The sequence below is a fragment of the Protomyctophum bolini genome, assembly GCF_963924005.1.
Source record: "Protomyctophum bolini genome assembly, chromosome: 7".
Lineage (NCBI taxonomy): Eukaryota > Metazoa > Chordata > Actinopteri > Myctophiformes > Myctophidae > Protomyctophum > Protomyctophum bolini.
The window spans coordinates 18,849,341-18,868,433 of NC_137868.1; the positions used below are offsets into that span (position 1 = coordinate 18,849,341).

Below are 19,093 nucleotides of genomic sequence, written 5' to 3' on the forward strand. Positions count from 1 at the left end.
GATACAAATAAAAATCTTAGCATTACTTTAGACAACACGTAAGCAGCACTCTCAGACATCAGAAATGTGCTGGACTCATGTACTGTAGCCTCTTTGGTGCAACATTTCATGTAAAATTAGGTACAAAACATCAATACAAACACAAATGAAATACATTCCTTTGGCTAAAAAAACAATACAAAAGCCTCCGTGGAGGTGTTTGGCAGTAGAGGACTAGCTGTGACTCAGGATGTATGCAGTAGAGAGCGGCCGCTTGGGAAGCGGAAGGTTATACCCCGGTTCGATCCCCGTCTCCTACTGGCTTCACGTTGAAGTGTCCTTGAGCAAGACAGACACCGACTAAACCCCTAACCGCTCCCGAAGAGGGTGGTTCATTGCACTAGTGCTGTGTTACAAAAATATTATTTTACAAGTATAAATCAGACTTAAGTAAAGTGAGTGTGTGCCTTCACCTATGAGGCTTAAAGCAAAAACAAATCTCACAACAGAACATTTTTGTCAGGCCAAGTCCCGAAACTCCACACAGTACACACGAGCACATACACTAGTGCTGTGTTTCCTAAACAGTTAAAACAACATGTATATACAGTATATAGAAATATGATGTTTAGAAGCTTTAACCATTGGTTTTATCCAAGACCATTAGCGTTTTATGGAAGATGCTTCTGAACATGTTTTCTATTTCTAGTTTGACCCATTCTAATAAAAATCGTTTATCTTATGAAAACTACTGAAATCAGTCTTGGGCATGAAGACAGTTTCTTTTGCGTCCTTCAAGCAAAATCGCAACTTGTCACATAGATGCCGGGAGTGGGACCGGGAGGGTTGGATGCACCTTACAAAGTTCATGGTGATCAATTTGCAACTAAGTGATAATAAGACCGATCAGCTCTTCAGTCCCCTCCTTCGGGGTCCAACCTGGGACCACGCACCGCCTCCTCGCTGTGGTGGGAGGAGGAACCATCCGCCTCCCCGTGGATCTCAGTACCGTACAGCTCGTTGTCCACCATGGACGAGCCGTGGCTCGCAGGTCTGTTTGGCAGTGGAGGCGCCTGCTGAGACTGGGGCTTGTACGACTGGTAGACACCAACATTCACGTGCTCCGCGTCGCCCCCCGTTGAGCGCGGCGGGCCGGGCGGGTCCGTGGTGGGGCCCGTGAAGGGCTGGTAGGTGTCCACCTCTCCATAGACTTCCATGTCCTCGTCGCCCTTCCTCAGCAGGTGCGTGTAGACGAGCTCGTCCTCGATGGAGGCGTAGACATGCGACTCGTTGTCTTCCCGTGACTTGGGGAAGCCGTTGGGCCCCGGAAGAAAGCTGGCGCCGTTAGGGTTGTAGATGGACACCTGGTGGTTCAACATTTTCTTCTTCTTCTTCCTGTTTAGTTATGAAGGATGAAAGTATTTACAGTGAACAGTATTACAGTATAGTGACAAATGTAAAAATCCCAACATCCTTGAAAACTAAGATCTAATAGGTTCATGTACCCAAGTAACAGAAATGATCTGTTTTCATTTACTGTTGATTAATTCATTTAAAAAGTTCCGAATTACAATTCAAACCAAGACTCGGATTAATGTAGATAATCTAGTCTCAAACATGTACCAATGTAAAATGGATGATCAACTCAGCTGTGCGGTTAACAGAAAACAATGCACTCTGCAGAGAGGCTAACCACTTGTTTTTCAATAACCACATGGGTCGTCGTTGATTATCCCTTACTTATGAGTGCCGTGATTTTTTAACCCCGCTAAAACATGATCATCAAGTACTATGATTATACTAGGAGGAAGATTTATTTCAAAGAAGTGTACAGAAAGGGTTAAAAGTATGTTTTTATGTGGCCACACCCACCAGTTCATTAAGTATACCTGGTTTTCACCTTAGCACCACCCACCTGAACTTAAACCGCGCCCACAGCTGTTGTTGTTGTATGATAATGTGATGACACTAAAATGGTGTTATTTCGATTGGGCCTTTTGACTCAAATGCTTTCAGCTTTCAGGAAGAAACCAAAAATACACAGGGAAGACATATTTGAATATTATAACCACACCTGGGGGTCTATTAGAGTAATGTTAACTCCATAGATACATGCAAAACAGAAAAGGTACAAAAATCACGGCACTGCTTCAGGAAAAAGCTATAGCTGATGATTCACAAAACTGACTTTGATAAACATTCCTCATCAATAACAATAGCAAGTCTAGCCGATGATGACGCTCTCACCTGATCACCACACAGACCACTGATAGTATAGCCATGGTAAGAACACACAGGACAGATGATGACGCTCTCACCTGATCACCACACAGACCACTGCTAGTATAGCGATGGTAAGAACACACAGGACGCTCTCACCTGATCACCACACAGACCACTGCTAGTATAGCGATGGTAAGAACACACAGGACGCTCTCACCTGATCACCACACAGACCACTGCTAGTATAGCCATGGTAAGAACACACAGGACAGATGATGACGCTCTCACCTGATCACCACACAGACCACTGCTAGTATAGCGATGGTAAGAACACACAGGACGCTCTCACCTGATCACCACACAGACCACTGCTAGTATAGCGATGGTAAGAACACATAGGACAGATGATGACGCTCTCACCTGATCACCACACAGACCACTGCTAGTATAGCGATGGTAAGAACACACAGGACAGCCACCACGCTCAGGACGATGGTCAGGATCAGGTCTGGTTCGTTAAAAACAGGAACAAACAGACAAACAGGTTTTGAAACTGTAGTAGTTCGTTTTGCAATTTGGTTTTGTGAACCACTTAAGCCTCTATATGCATTACTTTGTCGTACAATGTACAGCAAAAATAGCCAATATACAAGCTATATGCAATATAGCTATAGCAATATGGATGTCAGGTTTAAAGTTGTTCATCGTGCAGCGTTAGTGAGGGAACAGGTGAAATGTTCTCTCACTCTTGTTTTTCTGCAGGGTGATCTGGGAAATGACGCTGAACTGTCCCGACTCGGGCATGCAGTTGGACATGTTGAGGTAGAACGTCTCGTAGACGAGGACATCGGAGGTGGCCTCGTCCTCCCGCCGGCTGTAGATCTCCTCCGGGGAGCTCAGGCCCCGCACCCCGATGTTAGTGTGCCGGTTGCCGCACTTGGGCCGACTGGCGTTGACAAACTCGATGCTGGCCTGCATCTTGGCCGGCACTGAGACTATCCAAGCCACTGTGGAGTAGGGCTTCATGCCTGCCGGCCAGCTAGGAGTAGCCAAACGGGTGGTAACGCCTTTCTTGGGAGATACCGTGAATATGTACCTCTCTGTAAGAATGGCAGAGATACAAGAGACAAACAGAAATTGAAAAATCTATCGAGGCACTTCGATGAATGAAATGGCTTTTTGTGACAATATTGTGATATATATCCTAGTGAAACAGGGACTAGGTCGATGTCTCAGCCAATCACAGCTAATCATCCCATACCCTCAGGCTATTAGCCTGGTGAAACCACTCCCCCTGCTGGACAACATTTGCATTCTGCCAGAAGGGAGAGTTTGGTCTCTCTCGGGCAGAGACGATTTACTCCGAACCAATTCTGGTCTGAGCGATATGCGGCTGTATGCGGCTGCTAGAGGCGGGATGAACGCGAGACTTATGACATAATGAAGCTGTGCCACAGCGCAAATGTAAACACAACCTAACAAGACTACAACTAGAAATTTATATCATATTAATTAATATTAATTAATTAATGAATAGGCCTATCATATTTTTGTCCCGCTGCTTCCGGGTTCATCGTTTCTGCTTGAGAGAGCCCAGATGCAGGCAGGAGGAGGGAACTTGTGAACTCAGTACTGCCGCAATCTGGCAGAGTCAGGTTATCAGGCTATGGGATCTAAATGAAATAACTCGCACTACAACAAGCCAGTGCTGAATCCTGTTTGCTAATGTACTGCCTATTTCTCACCTCAAATGTTTATATCGAGGATATAAAAATATACAAAAAAAAAACACATACACAGGTTAATTAAGGTTTTGAGAAATGCAAAAGCAATCATGATCAATACATTTAGAGTCTGGTTGAAAATGTTTCATCAGTTTCAATATCTCACCAAAGATCTCCTCTTTGAAACGGGCATTTAGCAGCGACTGTGACGCCACCAGCTCCTTGCTCCCCGACCTGGAAACCACGACGGTCACGTTGCTGTTGATCTGTATCTTCTGCACGGGCCCCTGAGGGCAAAACTGGCCCACGGAAGTGCCATCGTCCTCGGAGATTTTGAGAATGGCGCTGTCGTTGCACCTGAGAAAGAATTATGGTAGAATGAACACCTTATATTGTTATGTTTTTCAGCTTTTTTCCTCATGATTATGTTCTGAACTTCTGACCATCTGAATATGATAGAGTCAGGGCACACGCCTTGTATCTATTGTTTTTGGGTACAGTTTGGTCCCGTGACACAAGTGGTTCCTCTCCTATCTTTGTATATCGTCTCTGACGGGTGGAAACCTCATATGTCCAAAACTTTGGATTCAAATTCAAAAGTCGACAAGCTCGAATGAGGTTAAGGCGGTTCGGGACTTTTGCATTTAGTATAGTTCTCGTTTTTGACAGTCCGACAACAAACCGGTTAAAACGTTGATTGATACAGAATTCCTAGACACACCTCTGCTCAGGCAGAGACTGCCGCAGGCCGCCACCAGTGGAAGCAGACGGCCACATTTCCACAGTGCCGTGGAGTGGAGGGCGCAGGGTCCACGTCATGCTGCTCAGCGGGGCAGGAGGGCAATTGCGTAGGTCAGGAACGGTCAGGGCGAAGGGGCTGGAGCATCCTCTGAGCTCAGTACATTCTGGAGAAATGACACACACACAGCATTGTTTTCAAACTGTTTGTGCCCACGGCACACCAATGGGCAAGGAAAACAAACTGTTGGGCAAGTAACACAAGTCAAGGCACAGCTGTGCGCATAGCGAAAAAAGAAGATCAACAAACTCACAACGTGTCACAATCGGTATTGTTATAGTGGAGAAATAATCTACCAACGCTACATTTCCAAACTTATTGTGGGCAGTGGGCATATTTCTTTATAGTATCAATTATAGAACTTGCCTCTGTATTTATTATTAAATGACACAAAGCACAAAGTACACTGATTGTAAATTAAGAAAATGAAATGTTTCGCAATAATAATGTGTGGTTGTCACCTGTGCTAAAGCATGCATTTAAAAAACTAATACCAAAACAATCAAGCTGTTTTGTTGAAAAGGTGATACAGTATATCACACATAATAATTGCATGAGAATTAGGAAGCACATCCACTCTTATGATGCCACAAGCAGTAAATGACAAAGCGGTCACTCTTCGATCTCGTGTGTGAATACATAAAGCTAAAAAGGTATATGAGTCATGGCAGAAGTTTGCAACGTTACTGTTATGTGTGCCACGAGTCACAAAAGTGGTCAACCACACCATGGAGCTGGTGATTTTGTGATACACACAGTTTGACACCTACAACTAGAGTCGATACCAGGTTTTTGGGTGCTGATGCCGATCCAGATATCAGAGAGTCCTATACTACAGACTATTACTGATTTGAAAAACATATTAGGCTTACAATTATTTTATTAATAGTGTTTGTTCAGAAACGGGTCTCCTCATCTCTCCACTCTTTAGTGAAAAAAAAATAGATCTTCGGGTCAGGATACCAATTTTATCCCACCAAGGAGACTCGTGCCACTGACCTTTGAGACCTGGTATTTTAGCGTAAATACCAGCACTCGTCGCGAGTCGTCGGCTGCATAATTGCAGATACCGATGTCTTCAAAAAGGTCCAATAATGGAGGGTATATATGAGTTACCTATGATTTGCCTGGCGATCACAAGGAGGTCTTCGGGGTGACAGTCCTGGAAGGACAGCCGAGCCCGCTGTCCTGCCGGGACACTGATCTTCCCCCGGGGGACAGAGTCCATCTGCATCTCACAGTCAGAGTCCGCTGTGGTCTTCTCAATGTTCAGAGAAAGGCCCTTCTTCTTCGTGAGATCAACGCTGCACTGCACTGCACACCACACAACAATCATACATCAGAGGGTTTTCCCCCCACAAATGAAGGCCTGAAAATATGTGACGTCTGTATTGCTGCAACTATTCATTATGTTATAGATTAAACAAATTACTTTTGCAATCTATCAAATATTCGTGTGTTTATTTGTTATATATCAAGGAATCCTAAAAATGTAAATAGATTTTTATAATCGACTAAATCAATTACTTTAAAAGTATAGCTTGTAGATCTGCAATTTCTGGGGAAAATATAGGTAATATTTTATTCAAAGCTAATATTTCTTGGCATTTTGAGCAGTGAGGTGAGGACGTGTGTGTGTGTGTGTGTGTGTGTGTGTGTGTGTGTGTGTGTGTGTGTGTGTGTGTGTGTGTGTGTGTGTGAGTCTTGCATGAGGAAGCCCATCACTGCCAGCCAATTAGCACAGATTTGACATAAAGGAAGTGCATCCTTGAAACACTGCGTTCTATCGGTGATGACGCAATCCCAAAGCTCCCCTAAAGTTAACCAATGAGGGTTCATATCAAGGCCCACGAGGCAATGTGTCATCATGACATCATCCTGTACAGTGTTCTAACATGCAACGTTGTCGTCAAGAGCATGTCAGCCCACACCAAAAATCCATGGCAGCTAAGATTTAGAAAAAGACACGTTTGGTGCTATGGTATATGTCACAGTATCTAAAATACATTATCCTGACCACTCATACTGTGTATTTAGAAAACATCATCATTTTTCGACCACGTCGAGATCGTGGATTTCACAATATCACGCCAGACTTCCCGGTCCTTCATTGCCATCCCCAGTTCCTGCTTACTGATGCCTGTGTTCCTAGCGATGACATCAGGGAACGACAGTTTTCTACCTCTGGTATGCTTTGAGGCAGGACTCCAGAGAAGAAAGGAAGATATAACCTCATTGTCAGCTCTGTAGCAGTGGCCGGCAAACTGTGTTCTTCTGGATCGGACTAGTGAAGAAACACGGGGAAGGTTGCCGTATATTAGATTAGTCGATGGGTCGCTCTTCCAAGACATAGAGTAGAATCGGCTCAACGGTCGTCCTAAACATAGTATCTCCATTTTTTATGTGTTTATCTGCTTGTTTTTTTTCCCTAAATGAATTTATCGTTTTTTTGTATGACAGTGTCACACATACAGAAAGTGAAAAATAAATAAATAAGAAAAAAACAATTATAGCTAAAGTGTAGCGATGTGTTATGAGCTTGTAGATGTGCTATTATTGTTTTTGTCCACCTATAATCACATGTCCCAAATACAGACTACAGGCTAAAAGTGGTTTAAGTGTGTCTGTGGGTTCTAAAAGTAATAACAAGCTTGTGACTAAATACTAACCGGTGGTATCCACTGGAACACAGATTATTTTTTTCCATTTACTGAGAAGTGACGGTTTTGGACATGCAGCGACGATTTGTTTCCAACCAGCGGTGTAAAGTAATTTTACGTAAGTACATTTACTTTTACTTCTACTCCACTATCTCAGAGGGAAATATTGTACTTTTAACCCACTACAATATTTGACAACATCAGTTACTGGTTACTTTGTAGATTTTGATTATTATTATAAAACATACATTAACCTTCAGCCATAGCCATAGGCTATAGACATTTTGGCCATTTGAAAATAGTCCATCTACAAGCTCAAGATTTGTACACATTTTATACAATTGAAAACAACATTTGTAGATGAGTACTTTCCCCTTTTGGTACCTTAAGTACATTTCGATGCCAATACTTTATAATTATTTTACTCAAGTAAATTCTGAATACCAGACTTTTACTTGTAAATTTCCACATTGTGGTATTGATACTTTTACTCAAGTTAAAGAATGTGAGTTCTTAAGTTCCACCACTGAGCGACGACCACATGCTTTGCAAACCTGGGAAGCTCGTCCTGAGAGCAGAGACTTGGAAGTGGACAGAGAGTCCCGGGGAGTCGGTGCGCTTCCTGTCCATGTCACAGTTGCTCAGAGTCAAGGAGAAGTTGCCCAGTATCTGCGTCGCCTGGCGGGCCGCGGGATCCAGCACAGTCGCCCCTCTGCCTGCCGTCAGGTATTCCATGGCAGCCTGGCTCTTTCGACACCGGGGCTGCGTATGGTTCATGAACCGAACGGCGGCGGTGTGTTTGGCCGCGACCCAAAAGTCCCACTCCATCACAGCGTCGTCTGGAAGACTGTCAGGGTAGTTTGGAGACAGCAGCTCAGAAGAGGAGGTCCCCTCTGGTAAAACCACCTGGATTCTGGCAAGTGCTTCGGGAGAGAATGAGGAAGTGAATGAAGACTGTCAGAACACGCTGGCTTGTCTTAAAGCAATCCACTGTATGTTTGATCACATCTGCCAAAGGTGTGTCTTGTAAAAAAATAACATTTTCTTAAAACAGTTAAGCCCTAAACTACAAGTAACTAACTTAGTAGCCCTACTACAAGTAGTTCCCAACGTGTTACAATGCAATGTGATTTCAGCTTGTAGACAGTCTACATTCCCCAAAAGGAAATGCATGTATTTAATTCAGTCTAACCAGAAGCAGGGATAAAACATATCAAAATCCCATAACGAAGGTGGCTATAAATAATTATTTGCGAGAGTGGAACATTTTAGAAACTTACATTTGATTTTCTCCCCAACGGATACAGGAAACAGTGCAGCTTGCAGTTTCTGCTTGGCCGGCACTTTCAGAGAAAACCGGCCCTGATTTTGCACCTGAGCCCCACGGACGGCTCCGTCTCTGCAGTAGGTCCCGATCGCCACCTGCCCGGACGTCTGGAAGGCCTCCAGGGTGTACGTGTGTTTGTCCGGACAGCTCCCACTGGGCTCAATCTGCCTGAGGCCTGTCTTGGTGAAGTCTATTCGGAACACCGGGACCGTGGAGGAGGCGGCCGTCAGGTTCCAGGTGAAGGTGCGGTCGAAATCCGACAGAGGAAGGGAACCCGGTGACTCAATCAGGACGATCCCATCACAGAGCTTCGTGGTGCACTCTGTGAAAAGCAGGTACAGTAATAGTGGTCATGGATTGTGAGCTTGAATATATGAAAAATATACTTTTGTGTGACATTCCAACGACAAAGAAGCAGGGGATACATTTTTGGCAAAAGAAAACATGAAGCAAAAATACACAAAAGTAAACAATTGTAGAAAGCACAAAATGTATACTGTATATCAAACAATTTAGGTAATATAACCATTAAGCACTTGAATCGCAGAATCCATATTCAAAGGGAACATTGGCCAAGAATAGCCACAACGTGATGCGTTGTAAGCTTATGAACCGGCTGTTTTTGGCATCGAGATTTGGTGTTGATGTAAAATAGGTCCAGAGTCGACTCAGGTCCAGTTTACAAGTCAAGAGGTTTGAAGTGGTTAAACTTCATTTATACTTCATCACATGGTAGTGTTGCAGCTTCCCGACAGGAAGAAACCACCTAACTCCAAAATGTTCATTTTTCAAACAATGAAAAATATAAATTGTTCAGGAAATGAAGAAAACCTTATATTTTGAAAACAACGCAATACTGCTTCATCAAAGTTGGTGTTGTGACTTTATATGTTGTCAATTACTTGCATGAGAGGGGGAGAGGTGGTAGAGTTAGCTGTTTTAGCAGACAGTTTGAGGGTCCAATGGAGTTTTGTCCAAAGCACTTTTCATTTTCACTTTCCATTGGTTCAATATTTCTTTAACCAACACACAGACGTAAACATGTGTGCAATAGCACACATACAATTGGAAAAATCCAAAACCTCAAAAATGGAGTTAGGTGGTTTCCTCCCGACAGCAACTATGCTATAAATGCTGAATAATTTTAAAAATACACATCAATTTGGAGGTCCTTGGCACAAGAAAAGTTTGAGAACCACAAGTTTAGAAGGCATTCAAGTAGAATCAGCCTCAGGTGAATAATGTGTTTTAATAAACACTTACTTATGTATCTTAGAATGTCCACACTGAATACATCCTGAGGACTGGAACAGTTGAACTCCAGAGAGGCAGCGCCGGCGTCACTTAACCGCACAGAAGCACCACATTGTCGAGAGCGGCCCTGATCGGCACACACAACACACGCTGACCCTCTGATCTTATTACTGAGGAAGACTGTAGAGCCCCTATCAGGGCTGATGGTCAACTTCTGGACTCCTGGAGGGAGAACAAAGGAGGGGAGAGAATACTTTTGATGAAGTTAATTTAATTTTCTCTAAATGTTGCAATGCCACAACATGTTATGAGTTGGCAGTACCCTGGAGGCCGGAGGCAAGAAAACTAGGCTCAGAACGTTTCCTCACTGGTTCTCAATTTGTAGTTATGAACCCTCAATCTGGAACTTCCTTTCCCTTCCCGCAAACCGGTTTTTCTAGTGATGCACCGAATATTCGGCAGAAAATGGTTAAAAATGCATTTTCTGCCTATTCGGTTTTGGCCCAAATAGGCAGAAAATATATCACCGAATAGTGTATACAATTAATGCATTCAAAAGAGCTGAATAAATGTTTTATGGATCCATAATAGTGATTATTATTTAAGTTAAGTTTTGCCGTAACCATAACATAACATTTGTAGAATCAAACTCAGGTTAATGGGGATACTAAAACAGCGATATTCAGTTACACTTCATACCAATTATACTGTGCGGGTGTAGGTATGTTAAGTGATAATCACTTTCAACATGGCATTATAGGCAAAAGCTTTCTAAATCTTTCACATTTTTCAAACATCTACAAGCTTGTAGGTCAACTATTTTTGTTGTACAACAAAGTATATAGTGCTTAAGCGGCATTCTGGACTAGACCTGTCTGGCTGGAAACATTGTGGTTGCAAGGACTGCACTTCTGACCTTTCAGCTACAGGACTGTGTCATAGTCATTACCAGGTGATTGAGAGATTATTTATTCATTACTTATTCATAAACATACTATTTTAACTAGTGATGCACCGAATATTCGGTCGCAGAAAATGTTCGGCAGAAAATGGCTAAAAATGCATTTTTGGCCTTTTCGATTTCGGCCCGAATAGGCAGAAAATATATCACCGAATAGTGTATGCAATTAATGCATTCAAAAGGGCTGAATAAAGGTTTTATGGACCCATAATAGTGATTATTATTTAAGTTAAGTTTTGCCATAACCATTTATTTTGCCATAAATCAGGTAGCTTTAAGGTACGACCATGACAGCAATGGTAGGAAAAAAGATATAATATTAATCATATTCAGATCCCTGGTGGTCCCTGAACCTGACATTGAGAACCAGTGGGCTATATTGTCAATTCCTATCAGCTGGGAAAATCTGAGTAGAAAATCTGAACAACAGTTGACTGTGAACCGCTATTGCGGGGGAGTTGTATTCGCTCTGGCCTTTAAACAAGTTCAGCATCAGAAGATCTTCCCTGATTATATTAAGGTCCAAAAGGTTTGAACGTTAGTCGTTTTGGTATACTAGCACCTAATAAAAAGGCTTAAAATATCCGTGCTGCACCAGTGTCCTCTCCTCCTTCTGTCCAAAAGGTATGTTTGGTAGTGCTGTTGTGTTGTAACAAACTGACTGCGCTGAATGCAACACAGCCTGGCTTCACTCCCTCTATGACTAATAAGCCTTTACCTCCTGAACAAACAGGCCTGAACACACACACACACACACACACACACACACACACACACACACACACACACAAGCAACTAATTTGCAAGACAGTTTACATAAAGTATATTTCTCTCCCTCACCCCCCCCCCCCCCACACACATTCACACACACACACACACACACACACACACACACACACACACACACACACACACACACACACATTCACACTATTGTATCATCATTTGTTCCTCTGAAACTGTCATGTTCCATAGACATTTAAAAAGCAAAAATAGGCTGTCTACAGAAAATCTTCTGTCCATTTCATATAGTAATAAACGTATATGAACACTCTTGTAGCTACTGATACTGTATAATTAAATAACTAAACACTTCCTATGGGTAGATTGTGTTTTGTTTAATTTTTGGTTCCATTTCAGTTCTTGTTAGTACAGCTTGTTTTCCTGTAAAGAGGATGACTCATATAGCATACGTGTTTCACTGCCTTTCACACAAGACACTAACATTCTTATTTAGCCATTCACATACTCAAGACAAGTCATAAGACTGACAGTCATATTTCTTTTTCGGAAGGTAAAGCTAGAATTAGACCAGCTGTAACATGTTTCATAGGGTAAAGAACAGGCCTGGTACATGATATTATCTATTTATTATTTACTAATACATCCACACATTCATCATTCAAGCCAATCATCTTCAGCAGTGGTTCTCAAAGTGGGGCCTATAGGGCCAGGGACCCCCACCGTTCCTGGAGGGGCCTTCCAGGGGGTCCCCGGCGACTCGACTGCTCCCCACCCAGCTAAATTATACCAAATGGACTATACGTCTGTAACTCTGCACTAAACGCTCTGGCTACCTGGCTACAAATTCATCAAAAGTGTAGCCTACAAATGAATGTCCAATATGTACACTCTCAGCGTTCAATAACTGAGGATTTGACAGAGCAGAGATCGTATTAGAATAGGCCTAGGCCTACTGTACAATAAATAATACTTGTCATCCGTCAGCTAAAATCAATCAAACAGGCCAGGGGATAGCGTTTCCCAAAAGTTAAATAGCATTTGTTTTGATTTGTAAACATTACTAGTGTGCCACAATTTAAAATTACACCCAACGGCTGTGTAATTGATTTAGCGATGCAGCGTTCTGATCAACAGGTTATAATAGGGTACAATACAGAGATCACTTACCTGATACACTCAAGGCGGAGAATGCAAATAAACAAATCTGTAGAGCAACTCTGACTACTGATGCTGCGGGCATAGTGCATACTGTCCTTGGAGAAACACGAAAACAATAAACACGTGAATAGATTAGATTGATCCTGAGTCGTGCACCATGTTTTATGTCTTATTATCATCACCCAGCTCATAAAAGTTAGATCTGACCGTTTAGTGATACAGTAGAGACATGCAGCGGTGCTTCCTGACTGTAGGCCTACTACGATATTTCGTTTAGGTGTAGGCCTTAACTCCTCCTCCTGACGCAGGTAAAGGCGTGGCCCCATAGAATATGGCTCAGAGACAGTCATAGATATATGGCTCAGGGCAATTTGATGATGTTTGTGAATGTGATGAATTGATGACACGCGCGCGCGCGCGCGCACACACACGCACGCACACACACACACACACACACACACACACACACACACACACACACACACACACACACACACACACACACAATTACCATGTAGGGAACCGAACACTGCATACAGGAATATAGGCTATACTCGTGTACAGTGTAGGCTCAAGAAGTGTAAGCTCTTACACAAATTATGCAGGTGGGTTCAGTGTGCTGTTGTGATTAGTCAGGATGATTGATTGTAATTTGTAAACACAGCCCTGCCCAGATAATAGTATACTATGTCAAACACACATGGGCACTGTCAGCATGTAGGTCATGATGCAACTGGCTGGCTCATATAGAAATTTAATGCCATAAATAATTAAAGTAGCCTATACCTACAAGTGGGCCTATATGTAAACCATATGCTGGCATGTCTATAGCCTATTTTAAGCAGAAAACTGACTGATAAATGTGTGTAGCCAATTTATTGGTTGTATTGATTGATCATTTCTAGAAAGAAAATGTGTCAGTTTCCCCTTGCTTTATATAGCTGCAGCTATTGTCCAGCTATCTAAACTGTCCAGCAGTTAAACACAAACAACGGGGATAGGATTGGGGCGAGGAGGCTGGATGCTATCTGATGAACCCAGAACCCCTCTCTGATGAGTAGGGTTGAGGAGAACATTGAAGAAAAAAATAACTTCCACTTGGCAACCCCATTTTGGGCATGTCCTTTTGTAAAAAAACAAAAGAAAAAAGAAGAAGAAGAAGAAAAAAGTACATTACTTATTTTTATTTTCTTGCAAAACCAGCCTATTCACGAGCTCACAATGCATAATTGTATCGCAAATGTGTAATCATCTGTTGTACAAGAAGGGCTGATCTCAGCCTTTGTCACACATTTAAGAATTAAGAAGGAGCGGGTTGGGAAGCCACTGAACTAAATCAATACTGCTGGAAAGCTTTTGCAGGAAGGGAGAAATGTTTACTTCTACGCTGTCCTCGTTTACGGCACGTGACTGCTGATGGATGCAGAGATGGGGTTATTTGATTAGGTGGGTAATACCATTATCAGTGGAATAAATGATGTGTAGAGACATAATGTCTTGAGTGTTTGTTCAGTTACCGTTGCTAGTTTTTCCACCACTGGTGCATAATGCATGTATCCAGTATCCACTTTTATGCACAGAGAAATGGAAATCTGTCTTGTTCAGTTGTAGCATGCATGCATCCCAGAGGTTTTGTAATGGTATAATCTCACCAATATTTAAACCCCCACCTGACACACACACACACACACACACACACACACACACACACACACACACACACACACACACACACACACACACACCCTCTATGTGACAGCTAGTTTTACATTGTCTGCCATTCATGACTGTGTCTAACTATAACTACTCTCCTACTGTAGGAGAGAAATGCACAGAACAGGCACAGGAATTGGAATGGAGGGGTCCCTTTTACTTAAAAACGGCAACCTCAGGTACATATCCCGTAGTACGATATGTGTAAACTGCTTTGTTTTCAAATGGATAATGATATAAATGTATCCTGCACCAGGTCCATGATATCAATCCTTTGAACTGAGGGTTGCATCTGCAAATTCCTGCAGGTCTCATTTGAATTAAAATCATCCAAAGTGGCACAGAACAGGTCAGACCCAATGTAATAAGACTATAAACATTTTATTTTCTTTGTAGCAAGGGTAACATAAATACAAATCAGCATGGACTTTACTTTATAAATCTAACAATATAAACTTTTGCAACTGTCGTAAACATCTATTTTTGAGAATATACTGAAAAAAACACGTAGCCATACTTTCACACACCTTGAATAGTGTGTTCTGTGTAAAGGACCTATAGGATAAGGCAAAACAAAACAAATCTAGAAATATTAAAAACTAATACAAACACTGCTTTAAGGAAAAGGGTGTGCACAAATCACACTGACCTTGTCTATATAGGAAGGTCTTCTACATGGCTATAGAAAAACAAACACTAGACATCTTACTTGTAAGAGCTGAGCAGCTGGCCCCATTACAGATCTCAAAAGGTTATAGGCTATATATATAGCTTTAGGGCTGGGCAATGCGACTTCAAATCAATATCACAATCAATTCAAACTTTTGCCTCGATTACGAATCGATAAATGAACCCAAGTGATAATAGCCGATTTACAAGTCACCATACGACTCATTGTGAGCTTGTAGACCATTTCTGTTTTCACTATTTTCACTATTTGAAAAAGTCCTTGTTCCCAAACACCAAAGCAAAAAAATTAAAATAAATCACACCTGTGTGAACTGATCGGTGCAGGCTGCTCAACAACACTGCTGGTTGACTGCAGTTATAGTTATAAACAGTTATTAACAGTGCCACTTTAGGTCACCCAGCGGTATTGCAGCTGTCCGTTCTCTAAACAGACAGACAGACATACACAGTACACACACGGCCAGTCATTGGAGTAGTTAGACACAGTTAAAAAACCACTGTATAATAATGCAAAAGAATATAGTATTAATGCCTTCAAACATATTTTACAACTTTTGTTAAATAAACCCAAATCGTGCAGACTACTTTGAGTAAAACATTCTTCCTCAGGCAGTAATGTGATGCAGAGTAGATTGTACGATTTTAAACCATTGTGTGTTCGTTTTCCTAAACAAAAGTTATACAAATATCTGGCATTAAAACTATTATTCTGCATTATACATTCTGCATTATATGGTCTCTCTTCTCAGTTGTTTTTGCACTAGTTGTGTAAATGCCACCATTGTAGAATGAAGCATAATGTAGGGTTCTAATCAGTTTAGTTAGATTATTAAAAAAAAACAATCTATTGGATATTGATTATTTTCTTTGACATATAAAAAAATAAATATTAAAAAACCTGCTTCACGATTATTCGATTAACCTACACGAGCAAGATTGAGTTAGGAATTGGTTCTAAATGTCGGTATAGATATATTTTCGATTACGGGCCCAGCCCTACTCTTCACCAAGTTGGCTTAAAGGGGAACTCTACACTATAGGTAAGTTTAAGTTAACATATGTTTGAACAAAACACTTTCAACGTGTTCTCCATTCCAAACTCTCTCTCTCTCTCTCTCTCTCTCGCACACTCCCTCTCTCACACGCACACACACACACACACACACACACACACACACACACACACACACACACACACACACACACACACACATAGATGAACTTAATGGCTACAGATAGTATAGGCAGTGGTGGAAAGTAACAAAGTAAGCGCTTACTCAGGTACTATAGTCTACTTAAGTACAGCTTTGAGGTGGTTTTACATTACTTGAGTAATTAAAAAAGGCCTACTTCTACTCCATGTCAGAGGCAAATATTGTACTTTTTATTCCACTACAATTATTGAAACCTTTTTTTTCTTGTAAATATGAATACAAACCCCATATTCTAGCCTACTTCAGCTATTCGAAAATAGCCCTCGGTCAACACACTTGTGACATGTGTGACATTCGAAATACCTCACTTTTATGTTTTGCATTTTATATAGGCAACTTAAAGTAATTAATGTCAATACTATTGTAGGCTACTTTTAATGAAGTAAATATTTGAATTCAGGTCACTTGTAACAGAGTATTTTCTACATTGTGGTATTGCTACTTCTACTTAAGTAACAAATCCGGGCAATTCTTCCACCACCACGAGTACAGGCAGCAAGGCTTATTATTTCCAGGTTAAAGAACTTTTAAGTCATTCTTATAAATTATCTCGGCCGTCTCTGCTCCATCCCGTTGGGCAGAAACCCTGCAATGATCGGGACCGGCCATATGAGGGCAGCAACGCTCCACACGATGATGACCAGAGTCATGAAACAAGCCACCAGAGTTGACTCGATGGGCTTGCGGTTCAGCCTCCTTTTGTCCCCCTTCAGCTCATCCAGGCTGAAGTCCACGCAGCAGAAGTTGACCGCGTCTCCGCTCTGCTGCTGGCCCCTCGACCGGCCCTGCTGGCCGAACCGGCGGTACCGCGACAAGCCGCAGCCCACGCACAGCCTCAGCTCCTGCTGGCCGCCCGTGACCCCCAGGTGCTCGATGAGCACGGGCGACAGTGCCCTGTTGAACGACGCGGAGAAGAAAGCCCTGCCGTGGTTGTTGGTGGTGTACACTAGCACGTCGCACTGGAAGCCGAAGCTGGCGTCCCAGCGAGCCACCAGCGAGTTGGGCAGCATTCTGTGCACACTGACGTTGCACTGCAGAAGCGCGCTGTCGGACGATGCCGCCGCCGACGCCTCGCTGTCCTCCACGGACCTCTTGGAGTAGCGCACGTCCACCTCCAGGTCGGCGCGGTGCAGGAACGTGTTGGCGGCGGACGAGTTGATGATGGGCGGCAGGAGCAGGTCCTCGTCGCTCCAGCCATGGCATCGCTGGAGAAGCAGCGCCGCCGACGCGGCCAGAGCCGCCACCACCAGCACGGTGGATGGAGAGTTGTTCAGCATGGCACAGCCTGGTGCGTCTCTCCTGCTCGCATGTTGATCTCTGTGTTGTATGTGCGTGTGTGTGTGCGTGGGGGTGGAGCGTGCGTGGTGGCACTGACAGGCAGGCGGGCTGACGACGGACGGACAGACGGGGGGCGTAGGCTAGAATGTTTGAAAATGTCCCTCGCGATTCTTTCCCGCTACCGTAACAACCCGACTACCCGAGGCGTTGTGAAATCTGAATGGAAACGTCGTCCAGTGCTTGTCATCGGCGCCAGCATCTCCCCTCCTCCTCTCTGTTCTTTCGTTTTTTCCCTTTTTTCCTTCTTTTCTTTCCGCTTCCCAAAGTTGCCTGACTTCGCGTCCTAATTTCCACAGCTATTATTAGTTGGCATGAGCAGAACGTGGACGCTGAGCTGTTGTCGTCATGCCTGTGCTTTGCCTTGCTTGACTGAGTGAGTCCTATACTCCTCCTCCTCCCGAGTCCCGCTGTGATTTCAGGTGTGACCACAGTAGTAAGCACTCAGCAGACTCAGCACCACACTGAGCGTGGCAGACTGGATGATGAGGGAATGAGTGAGTGAGCCATGACCTGCCCTCTGCGCCGCACGGGGACACAGCGCCCTATGTCTGTGCGCAGCACTGCACTGGTACAAGAAGTAGGCTATATAACTATAGGTATACATTTACTCAAGTAGCCTACTGTAATTTCAAGACATTTTACTATTTGAATTGTGTCTTGTCTTCTATAGTTCTCAATGCCTTTGCCATGTCTCGCGATCCCCGTCCCTCCTCCCACCCCCAATACCAACTGACTGCAAAAATATAATATTAGAGAAAATATATCATAATAATGAATACTGAAACCAGATATAACAAAGTGTATGCATGTACTATATGTGTACTATGTAAACTCTTCATTGACTTTTTTATCATCATTTATTTTGAGGGTTTTCTCTTTTCTGACAAGTGAAGGTGGGTCCTGTGTCCTACACAAACAGGGTTGAAACTCTTCTTTTCTTTTTAAAGGAAATGCCTCTATGTATATGTGTATGTAATTTGTAAATTGATTAGCGGTATACTGTGGTTACCGGTACTTTGCATATATTCCCCGTTTGATGCGTATGTATCGTAGCAGCATATGAAGTCAGGGTATAACTGGTACAACTAGCTCTCAATGATGACGTAATAAAGATGTGGATTAGGACCCAATGCCAGGGTGTAATTGGTTCAACGTCATACGCTGGCACGGCGCATACACATCAAACGGCAACATACGAAAACGAAAACTATTACTTGCGCGCTCTGCTTGCGCCTGCTAGCCTAGTGCCCTCCCTCATACTTAAGTATTCAAAAGTACAAATTACAGTATCAATGCATTGCTGTAGCCC

The 19,093-nt window shown here is 42.9% G+C and overlaps 2 protein-coding genes across 2 annotated transcripts; both read right to left on the minus strand.

The window, feature by feature from the left end:
- Nucleotides 1-464: 464 nt before the first annotated feature.
- LOC308317837 (CUB domain-containing protein 1-like) lies at nt 465-13,082 on the minus strand. Its single transcript, XM_080767137.1, has 10 exons — nt 12,839-13,082; nt 9,976-10,188; nt 8,666-9,034; nt 7,940-8,308; nt 5,842-6,039; nt 4,648-4,831; nt 4,093-4,283; nt 2,949-3,302; nt 2,623-2,710; nt 465-1,374 (listed from the first exon to the last, which is right to left on the minus strand). Exons 1-10 carry the CDS (start codon nt 12,909-12,911, stop codon nt 894-896), a joined length of 2,520 nt encoding a protein of 839 aa, XP_080623263.1. The 5' UTR covers nt 12,912-13,082; the 3' UTR covers nt 465-893.
- A 1,865-nt stretch (nt 13,083-14,947) lies between these two features.
- Nucleotides 14,948-17,918, minus strand: tmem158 (transmembrane protein 158). Its single transcript, XM_080767138.1, has one exon. The coding sequence runs from the start codon at nt 17,721-17,723 to the stop codon at nt 16,992-16,994; it is 732 nt and encodes a 243-aa protein (XP_080623264.1). The 5' UTR covers nt 17,724-17,918; the 3' UTR covers nt 14,948-16,991.
- Nucleotides 17,919-19,093: the final 1,175 nt, after the last annotated feature.